The sequence below is a fragment of the Macrobrachium rosenbergii genome, chromosome 27, assembly GCF_040412425.1.
Source record: "Macrobrachium rosenbergii isolate ZJJX-2024 chromosome 27, ASM4041242v1, whole genome shotgun sequence".
In the NCBI taxonomy this organism is placed as follows: domain Eukaryota; kingdom Metazoa; phylum Arthropoda; class Malacostraca; order Decapoda; family Palaemonidae; genus Macrobrachium; species Macrobrachium rosenbergii.
Window position 1 is genome coordinate 17,084,694 of NC_089767.1, and position 19,337 is coordinate 17,104,030.

The 19,337-nt window shown below is 36.9% G+C and overlaps 1 protein-coding gene across 2 annotated transcripts; it reads right to left on the minus strand.

The window, feature by feature from the left end:
• Window positions 1–2,869: 2,869 nt before the first annotated feature.
• On the minus strand, window positions 2,870–13,373 carry LOC136853256 (uncharacterized). Of its 2 annotated transcripts, none has more exons than XM_067128628.1 (3): window positions 12,781–13,373; window positions 7,875–8,002; window positions 2,870–3,505 (listed from the first exon to the last, which is right to left on the minus strand). In XM_067128628.1, the coding sequence occupies exons 1-3, from the start codon at window positions 12,822–12,824 to the stop codon at window positions 3,165–3,167; spliced, it is 513 nt and encodes a 170-aa protein (XP_066984729.1). In that variant the 5' UTR covers window positions 12,825–13,373; the 3' UTR covers window positions 2,870–3,164. The 2 variants fall into 2 exon arrangements, with proteins under 2 accessions (XP_066984729.1, XP_066984728.1); XM_067128627.1 differs by having other exon boundaries at window positions 7,875–8,014.
• Window positions 13,374–19,337: the final 5,964 nt, after the last annotated feature.

Below are 19,337 nucleotides of genomic sequence, written 5' to 3' on the forward strand. Positions count from 1 at the left end.
CTTTAAATTTCTTGACCTGCTTTATTATTTTTGGGGCGTACCCAGTTGCACTGATCAGTTGCATTGAGAGATGGGGTGTAGGGGCGGGAGGGGGTGGTGTTGTTTAGGCAGGCAATATTGAAAGACTACACCACTAAAACACGCGGAGCTAACGGTAGAAAGACGAGAACATGGCATGGTCTGCCGTAAGTCTATGGCGATATAGACCCAGTCGTTGCCACAGAGTTTGGTATTCTTTATGACATCAAAAGCTACAGATTTTTTTTTTATTCTGCAAGAGCTCTCGTGACCCTTTTACAGGCATTGTAGGCATCCTTCTCGGGGTGAAAACCTTTATGGTATAGCGAATGAAAATATTTTAACTTCATCACGGTGACAGCAGGCTGGCTGTCATCCACCCAATTAAGGTATTTTTCATACAGCGCCCTGAAGCTGTGACCTCAGGATATTGCCGGTTCAGAGTATGTTTATGAGTGTAGTTGTTAGAGCCAACTGGCATTAAACGGGATCAAGGACACACTCTAAAACAGCCCCTTTTATTTTCCCGGCGTTGGGATTCGTGGCCAACAAGTCCTTTATCGTTGTTCTTCTCTTAGACAACTTTTCCATAGCAATTTGGGTCCTCATAACGGTTACTCTATGAATGAAGATGAAGGCAGCTTGCAGATTGTAGGTATCTTTCCCTTGATTTCTTCGGTCTTAGATCGCTTCCACTTGATTTCTCTACGAATATTCAGTTGGAGGTATGCTGTCTGCAAGTTGTAGCTCCCAAATAACCAGTATGCCTTGAAGATTACATTAATTGCCTCATCCCCTTTTCGAAAAAAAAAAATTGGTTCTTGCAGTTGCGAGTGGGACCTAGCTTTTTGGCAGAACAGTTTTCTTAGTACCAGTTTTCTTAACAAAGTCGGTAGGAAAGACGAAGGTTTTATTGCCTTTTAGCAACATTTATGGCCCGTGTTTCTGGTCTACTAATTTTTTTCTCCATTTCTTGGTGTACCAGGTGTTCAGCCTCACCAGTAGAAGGTCCACAAGTTAGGAACCACTGCTGAAGGTGGCACCGTCACAGACTTCAAAATTGATGGGAGTGGCACCTGTGTCAACACATATGGCGTTCTAGTGGCGCAAGGGGTTGGCTTATCACATTCTGTAAGACTATCACTGTTACAGTATTGTATCCTCTCATCGCTTGAGGTGCCACTGTCACTATAATATTATCGTAATAATAATGAGGTTTTTGCTCTATCTTACCTTTGATCATTTTCCTTCTTCCATTTATTATCACTGCTCTCCGTTTTACCTTCACATTTTATGACCCTGCCTTGCTTAATAAACACTATCAAAAAGATAGATTACCGGAAAAGGCTTATGATCATCGTTGTCAACGTCATCTGAACACGAAACATCATCCAAAACAGCTTTACCTAGGCCTATAAAAGAGAAGCCACAGACGCACTGAGATTTTTCCTTTTTATCCTTGTTTTCACAATATCCAGGGACTGCTACAGAATCTACCTTATCTGAACCCATTACAGCGATAATATTATTGCTCGACGAACAATAATACGGCCGATAATTGCTAAAAAGTTGTTTTATCAGGGGATTTCCGAGCACCGTTCACCTCTCACGGAACAAAAACAAAAGTATTGACTGGGTGGCTCAACCGTTCGCTAGATGTCTCTTGTGTAAATATTAGGAAACCTATATAACGGCTCACCAGAAACGCTGTCTAGATTAGTTGGATGGCCGTAAGGCTCGTAACATTATTCTCGGTAACAAAAATTCCATACAACCAGTGGCGTCGCTATGGGGGCGCCAGGGGCGCCAGGACTCCCCAGTCAGATGCACGGCCCCCAGTTGAAACTCCCTTCTTAGCTGAACTTTAACCCTTTCGTGGTTAAAAGGAGAATTATAGTTATAGGTTTATAACACAAATGACATGTTTGTTCATGGTATTTTGATCCAGTTTAATGTCATCAACTTATGTATGAAGTGACTGAAGCTATAGTTATAGTTTGGAATAAGTGCAATGCAATTTGCTCCTGCTGCTTAGAATTAATTTCCAGGGAGAGGAGATGAAGAAGAGGCAATTAGTGGGATAGGTCGAAATTTTGAAGAGATTTTGGAGGGTCATAAGTCTTTTGTGTTATTGATGAAACGCACTATTTTGATATACTATTTACATGACAAGGATATTATACTATAGTTGAAAATTAAAACTTGATAGTAGAAATTAAGCTATTGTTGAATATAAGGTTGTGAGGAAATTTACATTAGAGTATTCGATACATTTGGATATAGTAAGAGTTGAAAATTAATTGAAAATTGAGCTCTATAAATTCAAATGCAGGTTTACTAATTACAAATACTATTATTTTCCTTCATTCACATGGATATATTCATTTGAGAATAGTATATTTTACTAATTACAGAATTGGTACATTAGTTTTGTGTAGTTTTCTTTGCCCCCCCCCAAAAAAAAAAATATCTTGGCCCCACCTATTCACGCCCACTGATGGAATGCCAATTACACCACTGCGTATAACACCTATGTAGAAACCTTGTGCCTAATTACTCGCGGTGGGCGAAAAACGCTTTGCTTTTAAAACCAATGTTTGACCATATGGGGTGGGGGAGGGGGGCGTTTGCATAGTACTGATTTTTATGTCATATTTTTTCGAATGTTTGAGAAAGGGATTCCTGGTTTAAACTGAATTTCATTAGAAGTGACACACAACGTGTCTCGAGTGACAGACTATCAATACCAATATATAATTATACATACATTTATATATATATATATACTATATATAATCATTAAAAGTAACTCATATATATACTGTTTATTTTAGGGACATGTTTATTTTGAGAGAGAGAGAGAGAGAGAGAGAGAGAGAGAGAGAGAGAGAGAGAGAGAGAGAGAGAGAGAGAGAGAATTATATAAATCTATGAATGCACACACACACACACACATATATATGTGTGTGCGCGTGTGATTGTATATATACATATATATTACATGTGTGTGTGTGTTTGTGTGTGTACAGTATGTATAAAGTGTGTTTGTGTGTGTATTATGTACAATTAACAAGGAAAATACAAAAAAACCTAACCTGACAACATTACTAACCTCATAACCACGTTTATACCCAATCACTTAACAACTATAAAGACATAAGAAGCCGTTCTGTAATATAGGCCTGATTTGGAGATGAATGTTCATGAATTACTGAATCATCTTGATGTTCCTCATTTGAATTAGAAGGGGTCAATAGTGCTTCCTCCTGTAACGGCGCGTCCTTCGACTGTTGCGTCTTTGGCTCGGATGTACCCTTATAGCGTGAGGCGGTTGATGCTATCCTGCTGGGTGATGCTGTTTTCCCTATCTCATTCAAGGCCTCTTCAGGAACAGCCACTGGAGCCTCCTTGGCGCCTGCTGTGGATTTTATATAATTGGGACGACCGTCAATCTTGGCTGGATTGCTCGCAGGATTTTTCTTGCCATCTGAAGTGCAGATAAGAGGCTCTTGTGTAGTAGACATAGAATACATTGAATACGACGACTTGTCTTGGTAATGTGTGATGTATTTTAATGCACCAGGTGACACTTAAATTAATTTATTATTATTGTTATTCAGAAGATAAACCCCTGTTCATATGGAACAAGCCTACAAGGGCCATTGACTTGAAATTCAATCGTCTAAAGAATACTGTGTTCATTTGAAAGAAGAAATCAGTTATTAGGAATGAAAAAGAAAGATAAATTAATAGATTAATAGATACGTAGGTGAATATATAAATAAATTATTAAACTACAAGGTGAATTGTTTTAGGGTAGTAATGCATTGCATCTTTGCTTGAAAGTTTTTTTTTATTTGTATATGAAGACATTCAAAGCATGCGGATTCTTCTATGCATACGAGTGTATACTGTGAATTTATACCATGGTTGGCCCAGTGGCGTAATATACTTGACACTTAGGTTTGCGCTCACTTGCCCTTTAGTCTTTTATGGAGACAAATACATTTTTGGGACAAATGCTTTCCAAAAAAATAAAATGATTTTCCAAACTATTGCTGCTTAAATGTTAATGATTACAGTTACGAATATATTATACCAAGGGACATTTGATTATACCTCATGTAATACATCCGGGAAGAGGTTAAATCGATCCCATCATTGCTCAAGCTTGCGGATTAAGGATGCATACGAATGTAAAACTGTGGTTTTATATCACAATAGGCCATTGGCTTAATATGCATGAGACAGGCTTACTTTAACCTGCCTTTTACTTTTTTTATAGGAACAGATTAATTTTTGGGACAAAACCTGCTCTTTCAAAAAAACAAAAGACTTTCTATACTGTTTTTGTTTAAATGTTAATGATTACATATGTGAATATACTCGTATATGACCAAAAGGACATTTGATTATATCACATGAAAACACAACCAGAAAGAGGTTAAATCGATCCAATTATTGCTGAGCTTATTAAGGAAGAAACCTCCTTATCTGGCCATCTATGACTCGCCAGGACTCACCATTATCACTCTTTCTCCCCTACTGTTGGACACCTTAGTCTTAGAGTTTAAAAGAGTTTATAATCCTACCAGCTGAACTTTTCATTTCATGACCATATTTTCACTTTTTCATACCGTTATTTTTACACATTTTATCAGTGATAATTTTTTCCACTGCAAATATCTAAATGACACCTACGGGCTGCTCTGTGAGGAAGAGCCCGTGCTGGCATCAAGCCAGCTCGGACAAAAACCATAACAATAACAATCTCCCTAAATCCAGACAGTTCGTAGATTATCGACCAAAAATGTACAAGGCCCATCAAACATATCTGGCCATTAGCAAAGCTACCATGAAGGGTGAAAGCAACAGCACCGTTTCTCTGGCCTCTAACAAAGTTATCATTAAGGGTGGAGCACAGCATCATTTCTCTGCCCATTAACAAAGCTAACACTATGTACGAAAGCAACATTATCATTTCTCTGGCCATTAACAAAGCTGCATTAAGGGCGAAAGCATCAGCATAATTTCCCTGCCATTTAACAAAGCTAACATTAAGGGGAAAAGCACAGCATCATTTCTCTGCCCTTTAACAAAGCTACCATTACAGGTGAAAGCAACAGCATCATTTCGCTGCCCATTAACAAAGCCTCCTTTAAGGGCAAAAGCATGGCATTATTTCTCTGACCATTAACAAAGCTAACATTTTGGGCGAAAGCATCAACCTCATTTCTCTGCCCATTAACAAAGCTACCATTAAGGGTGAGAGCAACAGCATCATTTCTCTGCCCATTAACAAAGCCACCTTAAAGGGCAAAAGCACAGCATTATTTCTCTGACCATAAACAAAGCTAACATTATGGGCGAAAGCATCAACTTCATTTCTCTGCCCATTAACAAAGGGTGAGAGCAACAGGATCATTTCTCTGCCCATTAACAAAGCCACCTTAAAGGGCAAAAGCACAGCATTATTTCTCTGACCATTAACAAAGCTAACATTATGGGCCAAAGCATCAACCTCATTTCTCTACCCATTAACAAAGCTACCATTAAGGGCGAAAGCATCAGCCTCATTTCTCTGCCCATTAACAAAGCCACCTTTAAGGGCGAAAGCACAGCATTATTTCTCTGACCATTAACAAAGCTACCATTAAGGGTGAGAACAACAGCATCATTTCTTTGCCAATTAACAAAAGTTACCATTAAGGGTGAGAGCAACAGCATCATTTCTCTGCCCATTAACAAAACTACCATTATGGGCGAAAGCAACAGTATCAATTTTCTCTGCCCATTAACAAAGCCACCATTAAGGGCGAAAGCACAGTATTATTTCATTGCTCATTAACAAAGCCACCTTTAAGGGGGAAAGCAACAGCATCATTTCTCTGCCCATTAACAAAGCCACCATTAAGGGTGAAAGCACAGCATTATTTCTCTGCCCATTAACAAAGTTACCATTAAGGGGGAAAACAACAGCATTATTTCTCTGCCCATTAACAAAGCTACCATTAAAGGGGAAAGCAAAAGCATAATTTTTCTGCCCATTAACAAAGCTACCATTAACGGCGAAAGCAACAGCATCATTTCTCTGCCCATTAACAAAGCTACCATTAAGGGTGAGAGCAACAGCATCATTTCTCTGCCCATTAACAAAACCACCATTAATGGTGAAAGGACAGCATTATATCTCTGCCCATTAACAAAGCTACCATTAATGGTGAAAGGACAGCATTATATCTCTGCCCATTAACAAAGCCACCATTAAGGGCGAAAGCAACAGCATCATTTCTCTGACCATTAACAAAGCTATCACTAAGGTGAAAGCACAGCATTATTTCTCTGCCCATTAACAAAGCCACCATTAAGGGCAAAAGCAACAGCATCATTTCTCTGCCCATTAACAAAGCTACCCTTAAAGGCGAAAGCAACAGCATCATTTCTCTGCCCATTAACAAAGCTACCAATAAGGGTGAGAGCCCAGCACCATTTCTCTGCCTGTTAACAAAGCTACCATTAAGGGCAAAAGCACTGTATCATTTCTCTGCCCATCAACAAAGCTACCAATAGGGGTGAGAGCACAGCATCATTTCTCTGCCCAGTAACAAAGCTACCATTAAGTGTGATAGCAACAGCATCATTTCTCTGCCCATTAACAAAGCTACCAATAAGGGTGAGAGCACAGCATCATTTCTCTGCCCAGTAACAAAGCTACCATTAAGTGTGATAGCAACAGCATCATTTTTCTGCCCATTAACAAAGCTACCATTAAGGGCGAAAGCAACAGCATCATTTCTCTGCCCATTAACAAAGCTACAATTAATGCGAAAGAAACAGCATCATTTCTCTGCCAATTAACAAAGCTACCATTATTCATTTCTTCCAATTAACAAAGCTACCATTAAGGGCGAAAGCAACAGCATCATTTCTCTGCCCATTAACAAAGCTACCATTAAGGGCGAAAGCAACAGCATCATTTCTCTTCCCATTAACAAAGCTACCATTAAGGGTGAAAGCAACAGCATAATTTCTCTGCCCATTAACAAAGCTACCATTAAGGGCGAAAGCAACAGCATCATTTCTCTGCCCATTAACAAAGCTACCATTAAGGGCGACAGCAACAGCATCATTTCTCTGCCCATTAACAAAGCTACCATTAAGGGCGAAAGCAACAGCATCATTTCTCTGCCCATTAACAAAGCTACCATTAAGGGTGAAAGCAACAGCATCATTTCTCTGCCCATTAACAAAGCTGCCATTAAGGGCAAAAGCAACAGCATCATTTCTCTGCCCATTAACAAAGCTACCATTAAGGGTGAAAGCAACAGCATCATTTTTCTGCCCATTAACAAAGCTACCAATAAGGGTGAAAGCAACAGCATCATTTCTCTGCCCATTAACAAAGCTACCATTAAGGGCGACAGCAACAGCATCATTTCTCTGCCCATTAACAAAGCTACCATTAAGGGCAAAAACAGCATTATTTCTCTGCCCATTAACAAAGCTCATTTCATTTCTCTGCCAATTAACAAAGCTACCATTAAGGGCGACAGCAACAGCATCATTTCTCTGCCCATTAACAAAGCTACCATTAAGGGCGAAAGCAACAGCATCATTTCTCTGCCCATTAACAAAGCCACCATTAACAAAGCCTATTTCTCTGCATTAACAAAGGCGACCAGCAACAACAGCACCATTTCTCTGCCCATTAACAAAGCTACCATTAAGGGCGAAAGCAACAGCATCATTTCTCTGCCCATTAACAAAGCTACTATTAAGGGCGAAAGTAACAGCATCATATCTCTGGCAATTAACAAAGCTACCATTAAGGGCGAAAGCAACAGCCTCATACGTACTTTCGACAGCCAAAACGATGACAGCAATGGTCATCCCGATGATCACAAGGGTCATAACCGTCATCGCCACCAGGAGTTTCTGCTCGAAGTCGGTCCTCGAACGCCAGAAATTCGACAAGCTTCCTCCCCTGCAAATGAGACTGAATATTCTTCACTCTTAGGATGTGATGGAGTAAGGGTAAGACATATTTAGACTGGAGAATTCAGTCCAAGGTTAACTGCACTAGTAATGAAAAACTGGTATTTGGATACATAAAAATGCCTACGCCTATAGACATACTTCTTCATATACAAATATGCTTAATATAAATTATATACATACATACATACATACATATATATATATATATATATATATAAATATATAAATATATATATAATATATATATATATATATATATATATATATATATATATATATATATATATATATATATATATATATATATATATATATTATTTATGTGTGCAAATATATGTATATATACATATATATATATATATATATATATATATATATATATATATATATATATATATATATATATATATATATATAAATCTAGTCAAGCTATGAAAAGCAAAACCTTTTATGAACATTTGGGTGCTTCTGACACAAGATGTGTCAGAAGCACAAAATACAGAAGTAAGAATCTGTGATCTGCGATTAGCAGTCAGACCAACATTATGAATTTGTCTGAGGCTTAACAAACTGATTGTCTGGCAGAGTTTATTTCTATGATTGATTTCTAAGCAAGTAATTCGATGGATTGCCATCTAGACATGACCTATGTGCTAGAGAATGTTAGCTGAACTAACAGGCATCTCAGCCTTTCTTCGCAGAATCAGCAAGTCGTTTATTCTATGCTTATAAATCTTGCCCAAGTCGTCATTGCCTACTTGTGTACACCATACCTACCTACTTTCCAAAACCGAATGTTTTCATGGTCCTTAGAATTCATAGAAAGTTGTTAGATTACAACAAGCAACACTCAGACGCCACACAAGTAATTTGTCAAACTTCAGATAGCCCATTCCGTTTTCATACAATTCAATCTACAGTATTTAACAGGCATTTGTTGCACATTAGAGACAATCTTCCGCTCTTCATTTCATCATGTACAGCAAATTCCATTCAGATTTATTAAGTGGGGATTGGTGTTTCAAAGACGTTTATCTAAGGCATGTGTTCAGACTTTTATCGCAGTTAGTACATATCTTGCAGGCGCTATCTCGTTGTACCTTGCATCCTGTTTATACATCGAAGTTGCCACACTTTTCTGAATCTCATATGCAGACCTCTGTAGCAGTATTATCTGATTCTATTGAGTGCAATAAATACTGTACAGATCATAACTATAATTTTTTTTTTTATTACAATCATGTTATGTTGACTTAATCATGAATTTCATACAAAACTGGAGTTTTAACTGCCTTGATTTTACTGCTGTACCGTAAGTTCTACGCTGCAAGTCATGAAATTGCTGTACTGTAAAGGTATTAGGCTACATATGTCAAGGTACTTGCCAGGTAGAATGGTTCTAACAATCCAGTGTTTTAGCTTTCTGTAAAAGAAAACTATTGAGATGGTTGCGTCTGTCCGTCCGCACTGTTTCTGTCCGCCCTCAGATCTTAAAAACCACTGGGGCTAGAGGGCTGCAAATTGGTATGTTGATCATCCACCCTCCAAACATCAAATATACCAAACTGCAGCCCTCTAGCCTCAGTAGTTTCTATTTTATTTTATTTAAGGTTAAAGTTAGCCATAATCGTGCGTCTGGCAACGCTGTAGACATGCCATCACAGGGCGTTTCTGAAAGCTTCATTGCGCCGAAGAAACTTCGGCGCATTTTTTACTTGTTTTAGAAGAGTCTACTTTTGACGGATTCATTAGTGGCTGTTAACAAACAATACTGGTGTAAGTACTCACTCGTTCTGTGGTATCTTATCTAAATGTTTAGCAGAGTCCATTTACTTCTTAAGAACATTTGTGACTTTTGAGTCAGGTTATGTGTAGTGTTATTTGGTGATGAAGTAGAAAATATCAGGGAATTATTCTTGCAACTTAAAACATCATTGTTGACTGGGGTTTTTATTTCAAAATAAGAACTCTAAGAGGCTCGTCATTTCCGCTGTTTTTCGTGCATTTGTTTCTCTTTCTAATAATTCTTGAATTTTTATTTCATTTCCTATTTCATTTTCATATAAAGATGTAATAATGAACACATTCCGTCACTAATATTTTTTCCCGGTATTTCAGTTCCTTTATTTTTTAAAATCTGTATATGAAAGTATGTTTATATTGCATGTATGCAAGCAAACATCAAAGCAGTCTATATTTCCAGTATTCACTATAATATGAACTAGACCTAATCTAAATAAAAAAAAAAATTCAATCCAAATCACGTCATAGGTCATAATGAAAATTCTCTCCTAATAACATCTATACACTTCATGCACTACTAAAAATACTCCACCATACAATCTATCGATGCCTAATGTTAGATAAATAAAAAAGGTAAAAGGCAAAAATATCATTGATAAAGCATAGGAATGTCTCATGGGATGATTAATTGCTTGAAAATGACTATCGGAGTAACTGTTGAAATGATCGTTTGATTGGAGATAAGCCAAGTGCGGATGACAGAATGCAATTGAAAAAGTCGATAGTGACTGTAACTTCGACCTGCAACTTTGCAACTTCACTAAACTAGAATTATACAAATTGATTCGTTGCTGATAGTAAGGATATGAAGTTCAGCCAAAGTCACACTCTAAACCAATTATTGGATGTGAACACCACCACACCTGTCTCACAACTGTGACTAGGCTTATTAGCGCTCTCTACCAGCTTTTACTTGGTATAGTGGACAGTGCTTAGTAAGCTTCTCAGGTATTTAATTGTACTCCATTATATATATATATATATATATATATATATATATATATATATATATATATATATATATACATGTATATATACATATATAATATATTATATATGTGTTTATATATATATATATATATATATATATATATATATATATATATATATATATATATATATATATATGTATGTGTGTGTGTGTGTGTGTGTGTGTAAATATATATATAACATTATAAATAACATTTTCACATCATTCATAAGAATTTTATTAATGTAACTGGCAATTTAATGACGAAATACATTTCAGCTCTAAAGTGGTTTGAAATCCAATCAGAAATGCTAGGAGCTAATGTACACAGCATTACCGCCCACGCCTCAGCAAAAGACAATTTCCAATTTTATTTTCTCCTCTCGGAATTCAGTCCCGTATGTACTCACCAAAGCTGTCAGTTTAAAAAATGCTCTTATAAAAAGCTCTCTCGCATAAGAGTGTACATGTTTATAAATCACCTTTTCACGTGATGTATACGAATGTCAATTCAAGTGGCACTTAGATGAGAGTATGCGTTACAGACTTTGACTGATCTAGACTCACATCCAAAGTACTAGGTACTACAAGTTTAAAGCATTATTGAAAATGTCACCGCAGGTAACTCTTCCTACATGGAGGGAGTTATTTGCCACTTTTCTGCTCACCAAATGTCAGCTTCAGGCATACAGTAATTTCATGGTGAGCGCTCTCGTGCACCGGAGTAGATAATTTTGTAGAACAGAATACAATACAGGCTTTAGACCAAGACCAAGCTCTGGGACCTATGTGGCTATTCACCGAAGAAGGGGAAATTGACAATAAAAATGGTTTGATAGGTGTAACAGGAGGAAACTCTCGCAGTTGCATAATGAATCAATTGTTAGGAGAGGGTGGAATGTAAGACAGAAGAAAGAAAATATGTATGGAAGCCCAGTAAAAGGAACGATAGGGGTTGCAGGCAGGGGCCGAAGGGACTCTGCAAAGAACTTTGAGTAATGCCTACAGTGCACCGCATGAGGTGCACTGACGGTGCTAGCTCCCTATGGGGGGTAATTTTGTAGATTTCGCTTCCACTTGAAGGCTGAAACTTCTCCTTTCACTTAATTTTTAATGACAAACACACACACACACACACACACACGCACACACGCACACACACCCATACACTTATTTATCTAAGTACCAGTGGAAATAAGTTAAAACTCTTGGTTAAGTATATGTTATCATCACTGAAGTCCTGAAACTTATTCTGTCATTTAACGTCCAGTTACAATAAGACACACAAAAGTATTTATCTAATTACCCATGTATATTAATTACTGTTTTTGAGTAGCCAGTAACTAAAGTAAAATGTGTAGACTGTAAGTTTAGATGGATTATACTCATGTAAAGAAATGCCTATGTATACTGTGTTGATTTATATGTAACCATATCGTAAATATATTGTAACTTGTATATAATGTAAGTTTAATCCTTTCAATAAAAAGTAAAAAAAAAAAAATACTCGTGTAAATAGGTGAAAACTCTTAGCTAAATAAATATGATCTTTATTTAAGGCCTGATATCTAAATCATCAGAGCCATATACAAATGGTAAAAAATCAGGAAAATTAATAAAGGAAACTAACACCAATATTAGAGTCTGAGTTTAAACAAAACAATAAACAAAATATAATGTAAAAGCTTAAAAATGATGTCTTTGAGTTAGAGATTTTCTTCAGTAAAAATCGGATACCATTTGTACGTCAAAATTAACTTGCATCGAAAAATAAAAAAAGAGAAAAGAAAAATTGGTGCAGGAAAATGAAACAGAATATAAAATATAATCTCAGCAATTAACTTAACTGAGCTCCTTCGAAACCTTAAAAAAGAATATACTCAAGCAATTAACTTAATTGAGCTCCTTAGAAATCTTAAAAAAGAACTGTAAAAAAAGGTTTTTTTAAAGTCTTTCGCAAGTCGAGAGACAAAGAATTAAGTCGTACTTACCCTCCGTGTATCAAGTCCGTGCTATCAGCGACGTTCATCGACATGATGTAATAAAAGGTATTGATTTTATGCCGTTTCTGAGTCCTCTTTGGTCGGTTTTCTCCTGCTTATTAAACGTCTTGTGACCCTTAACACTTTCCCTTCTTTGTTTTACGTCTTTTTATTCCACTCTTATCGGAGTTTCACTTCTTGGATGCAAAAGCTCTCTTCACTTATTTCTTCCTCTGCTTTTTATTTATATTTACAAAGTTCTAGACATTATTTGTCTCCATAGACAGCAACTTTTACGGTATGCTACTATTAACTAATGGGGAAATTCAGCTCGCTTTAAAACTGTTTTTAAGTTCACCGTCATCAGAATTTCACTCGTATAATGAACTGTTAATCGCCCCTTTTGAAATGTCTTCAGAACCCAGTAAACTCCTCGTGTTTGCAACATTCAACACTGCAGGGCAAGCGAATACCAGTCATTGATCAGAATATACCAATTATAACCACAATACCTGAGATGACCTCAAGAACCAGAAAGCAATGTCTAGGGAGAACGACACAGAGGCAGACTACTTTCCGTCAGTACCGAAGTGAACTGTCTCAAGTTCGGGCGATAATCTTCGGAAAGATAATGTCCTTATCTCTCTTGTCGCTAACGCACTTTTCAGCTGCGCTTGATACGGTTGACGGAGGCATGGCTTCCTCAAACTACATCGAGACAAAATTACTGTGATTCTTAAAAAGAATAAATATATAAAGAGAATAATTACAGGGCAAGGAACCTACATCGAGACAAAATTATTGTGATTCTTAAAAAAATAAATTGATAAAGAGAATAATTACAGAGCAAGACACCTACATTAAGACAAAATTACTGTGATTCTAAAAAGAATAAATCGATAAAAAGAATAATTACATTGCAAGAAACCTACATCAAGACAAAATTACTGTGATTCTAAAAAAGAACAAATCGATAAAAAGAATAATTACAGAGCAAGAAAAGTAAAAGATTTCTTGCCCTGTAATTCTTTTCTTTATCGATTTATTCTTTTTTAGAATCACAGTAATTTTGTCCTGATGCATACGTACATAATTACACACTGATGCCCTCATAATAATTTTCCTGTTGTCCCAAATGTACTTGAGCTTTCGAAATATCTAGACAGAAAGAAAATAAGGTGAACTTAAAACTTGAATAAAGGTAAAAAGGCAACTGAGTACTGAACTGATGTAAGCAACTGTAATATAACCTAAACAAAAGATCAAACGCATCCCAATGACTTGGTTCCAGTGTAAACCAAAATAATCAGTACAAAATATGTCATCACATTGCGCAAAGATGTCCAAAAAAAGGCAGTTGTTATTTTCAATATCTAACACAAGTAATATCATATACTATCTAAGGGTACCTTGGGTGGGTTAGGGGAAAGGCTAGGGTGATTAAACTCCTTAATCTTATCAGTCGTTTGCATGGCCACAAAGATAAGGAAATAATTTGGGTAAATATTTCATTTTCGTGAGGTCACGTCACTTCATCAAATGTTTAGAACAGAATAGAATATAGGATTTAGGCCAAAGGCCAAGCGCTGGGGATCTATGAAGTTATTCAGCGCTGAAAGGGAAATTTAGAGTAAAAAGATTTGAACGGTGTAACAGGAGGAAAACCTCGCAGTTGCACTATGAATCAATTGTTAGCAGAGGACGGAAAGGAAGATGGATGAAAGAGAATATGAATGGAGGTACTGTAAAAGGACCAGAAGATTAGAAGTATACGTAAGATAGACGCAAAGTATTCGTTGCTCGTTAATGTGCACTAACGTTCGTTTGTAATTAAACTGTAACGTGAACGCATGCTGGAAGAATGCGGGGGCCCATGTTAGGATCCAGAACTTGAGAAGTCGCGCAGTCAGGCAAAATGGACACGCAAAAGCAAAACAAAAAAATGTAAAGAAGAGAAAAATCAACATGCAAATGCAAGCATGCACGAAAAATACCAAAGCTGGGCAAGCAAATGAAATTTAACACAAAGAATATTGAAGGAGGAAGATAAATAGAAAATATGCAGATACTTAAAAGACCCACTAAAGTCATGACAATATAAAACAAGGAAAAAATGAGCCGAAGTTTTGTCTGCACAATCGAGTTCTCTGTACAGCGTATAATGCTGTATGAAACTCTCAGCCGTGGCCCACGAAACTTTCAGCCACGGCCCGGTGGTGGCCTGTGTTCCTAGGCTGGCCAAATCGAAATTAAAAAAAAGCTACCAAATAAAAATAAAAAAAGGACCTTTGAGGATCTAGACGAACCTCTCGACGAGCCCCAGTGTCACGGTCTTCTTGTAACTGTCTTCGATTGACATCATTATGAACCTCTCGATGTGGTGTAGTATGAAACTCTCAGCTACGACCGGGCAGCGCTCAGTTGCTCCCCAGATGAGGTCAAGTGAAGGTGCGTCGGTGACGCCTCAGGAATTTGACTCGGCGGTGCCAAATGCACGATCCATGGCTAACTTTAACCTTAAATAAAATAAAGATTACTGAGGCTAAAAGGCCGCAATTTGGTGTTTGATGGTTGGAAGGTGAATGATCAGCATTCCAATTTGCAGCCCTCTAGCCTCAGTAGTTTTCAAGATCTGAGGGCGGACAGAAAAAGTGCAGACGGACAGACAAAGCCATCTCAATGGTTTTCTTTTACAGAAAACTAAAATGAAAGAGAAGAGAAAAATCATTAAGCGAATGCAAGCAAGCACGAAAAATACCAAAGTTGGTCAAGCAGATGAAAGCCAACACAAATAATACTGAAGGGGAAAAATAAATAAAAAATATACACAAACTTAAAAGAACCTCATAAACCCATGGCAACATAAAAAAAAGAAAAGAGAAATAAGAAGAAACGAGCGAGAAGAAATGGTAACAAACCCCAATTCTAAAATGAAATGCCATTTTAGCGTTACATAATTGCAAGCCTGTGCCTCGCGCATTAAGCCTCGTCACGGTCATAATGACACAAAGAGGAATTACAAAGTTCTTTGTGCTCTTTATGCTATGAAATAATAGCCCTTACGTAATCTATGTATTTACTTAGGACAAGGTTATTCTCGGTGTTATTCAGATTACGAATCCGAACGTGTATTGTGACAGGAGAAAAATATCTGGCAATGTGTTCTCCACTTCTCCAAGGCTTTTTGACTTATGTAACCGATTATGAAAGTCAACTGGATGACAAGGCGTATTTCTTAGGTATATTTTATTTTCCAAAAAGAATTTTAGATCACCGAGGAAGAAATTGTAATAAAAAAAACCACCACTCTCGTATAAATGCAAACAGCTTTGTAGGCTACCTCAGTCCACCTACAAATGTGTATGCCTGTATGTATATACAATTACACGCATGCACATACACAGCGTTTACGTGCGTTTGCAAGGTCTGTGGTTCGATCACGTCCTGCTCCACGAATCAACCTGGGCTGTAAATGAGTATCAATGTCAAGAGACAGGGCATGGGACTGGCAACCGCATCCCAAAAGACTTGTTGAGAATTGGTATACGGCCTATGGGAATTAACATACACATATGTATATATGTGCACACATACACACATACATGTATATGTGTGTGTATACATATGTTGTAGATAGAGTACATAACATATATATAAATTTATATATATATATATATATATATATATATATATATATATATATAAATATATATATATATATATATATATATATATATATATATATATATATATATATATATATATATATATATATATATATATATATATATATATATATATATATGTGTGTGTGTGTGTGTGTGTATACATACATACATATATATCTTTTATAACACCAAACGCCAATCTTAAGGACCGTTTCAAGGTGGAGAAATACGTCTGATACCAAAATCAATAAATAGGACAGGTTTGCGGATATTCGGTCAATATGGTCATGGTTAGGCCTGGAGAGAAGAGAGTATCAATCGTCTTGAAATCTGATTCTTTATAAATCATAGCAATGGAAATCTGGCTTCTTTTACTTAAGATATAAGTTCAGGGGAAGTGCCTTTTGGTATGGCTTTGTCTGTCCATCCGCACTTTTTCTGTCCGCCCTCAGATCTTAAAAACTACTGGGGCTAGATGGCTGCAAATTGGTCTGTTGATCATCCACCCTCCAATCATCAAATATACCAAATTGCAGCCCTCTAGCCTCGGTAGTTTTTATCTTATTTAAGGTTAAAGTTAGCTATAATCATACTTCTGGCACCTCTATAGGTACCAACAACACAGGCCACCACCAGACAGTGGCTGAGTTTCATGGGCGGCAGTTAATTGTTGCATGGGCCGTGGCTGAGGCCACCACCGGACAGTGGCTGGGTTTCATGGGCCTCGGCTAAGCGTTTCATGGACCGTGGCTGAAAGCTTCATCCAGCATTATACGCTGTACAGAAAAATCGGTTGCGCCGAAAAAACTTCGGCGCATTTTTTTACGTGTTTATACAGATGACATCGAGTATCTGACTTCTAATAAACAAGCAGTTTTAAAAACAAACTTCTATATTACGTATTTCATTTAACACTATAACGTATGTTGAACTTCGGAAGTTCGAGCGAAAATACAATGCATTACTACCTTAATACTATTCTTGCATTTTTATACATTTTTATCTATTCATCTATTTATTTTTTCTTTTTTTTTGTAAGTGGTATCTCTTCTTTCTGTATTTCCTTTTACTTCCTCTTACTTTTTCCTAATGAACGCCATGTTCTTTGGAAGCTTGAATTTCAAGCCAACAGCTTGTTCCACATGAATAGGTTTCATCTTCTGAATAATAATAATAATAATAATAATAATAATAATAATAATAATAATAATAATAATAATAATAGTATAGTGATTTTGTTATTGTTCTTCACTAATCACTAATTTCAATTTGATGGCGGTAAGCGTTTTTCCGGTAACTTCATTAAATAATAATCTCAATCTTTACACAGAAAAATCAAAGTAAATTTACTTTTCTGGGGTTACTTATTACCTCGGTAGTCTTTTTGGCTGCAAACCTAATTGCATTAGAATAATAACAAGTAAAAAATGCGTCGAAGTTTCTTTGGCGCAGTCGAGTTTTCAGTACAGCGTATAGTCAAGGGCACCGAAAATTTATCTATCTCTCGGTGGTTTTGATATAATGCTATATGAGCCGCGGCCCATGAAACTTTAACCACTGCCCGGTGGTGGCCTGTCCTAGATCGTTGCCAGACACACGATTATGGCTAACTTTAACCTTAAATAAAATAAAAACTACTGAGGATAGCGGGTTGCAATTTGGTATGTTTGATGATTGGAGGGTGGATGATCAACATACCAATTTGAAGCCCTCTAGCCTGGGTAGTTTTTAAGATCTGAGGGCGGACAGAAAAAGTGCGGACAGAATAAAGTGCGGACGGACAGACAAAGCCGGCACAATAGTTTTCTTTTACAGAAAACCAATAAAAATGTTGGGCTTCTTATAAATGGTGAAAGTTGCGGTCTGTAAACTCACTAGACGCTAAATTTCAAAATGGAAATATTTTCTTGTCCCATTTCAGATCATTTGGCCTGGATTCACAAGGATGTCACATAAAAAAACCCATGTCTTTAAGCTTGATGTAGTTTGTGTCAAATTTTCAGATATTCTAAGCGCACATTTTCAAGGACGGAGTAGAATATCTTGTTCGTGTTTTATCCAAATTAATGTTTATGAAAATATCCACAGGTAATCATAAATTTTCGGGGCCACACCTCTATGTCCAGATGAAGGCGATAGATCGCCCGTTTCAGGTGTAAATATTCTAAGAAACAGGTAACAGACTCGTGGTAAAGATGGACCCTACAAAAAGATTAAATATAATTTTATGATATATGAACATTTAGATACTGACCCTGCATCAAAAGTAAATGTCATTTTGTCATACATGAACATTTATATATTTACACAAACCCATGCACTGAATTTTGTCAATAAATGCTTAGTCACCACTTGCAGGGAGATGTCCATATGACGCTGTTCATTTTAGCTCTTATGCTGAAATGAATATACCTGTCCTCATGTACCAGCTCATTTGCTTTTCTTTTTATAATACCAAACCTCGCTGAGAGAGAGAGAGAGAGAGAGAGAGAGAGAGAGAGAGAGAGAGAGAGAGAGAGAGAGAGAGAGAGAGTAATAATTATAATCTGCATTCATATTTCTTCTGTTCGTGTACTTAATTTTTCTATCCTGGTCAACAATTTGCAAGACCCTGTATGCTATGTATGTCTTAGGAATCTACATATTCCTTAATGAATATGGGATTTAAGCCAAAGGTCAAGTGCAGGGACCTATGAGGTCATTCAGCGCTTTAACAGATATTAACAGCAAAACGGGTTGAAAGGCGTAACAAGAGGAAAACCTCGCAGTTGTACTTTGGATCAATTGTTAGGAGAGGGTGGAAAAGAAGATGGAAGAAAAAGAATATGAGCGGAGGCACAGTAAAAGGAATGAAAGGGGTTGCAGCTAGGGGCCGAAGGGTCGCTGCAAGGAACTTTA

Excerpts from the sequence above, each read along its gene's own strand:
- LOC136853256 (XM_067128627.1), bottom strand. The coding sequence starts at position 12,824 with ATGTCGATGAACGTCGCTGATAGCACGGACTTGATACACGGAGG. Across the intron at positions 8,015-12,780 it reads ACGGACTTGATACACGGAGG|TCTCATTTGCAGGGGAGGAA; the intron begins GTAAGTACGACT and ends AAGAATATTCAG. Across the intron at positions 3,506-7,874 it reads CATCGTTTTGGCTGTCGAAA|ATGGCAAGAAAAATCCTGCG; the intron begins GTACGTATGAGG and ends TCTGCACTTCAG.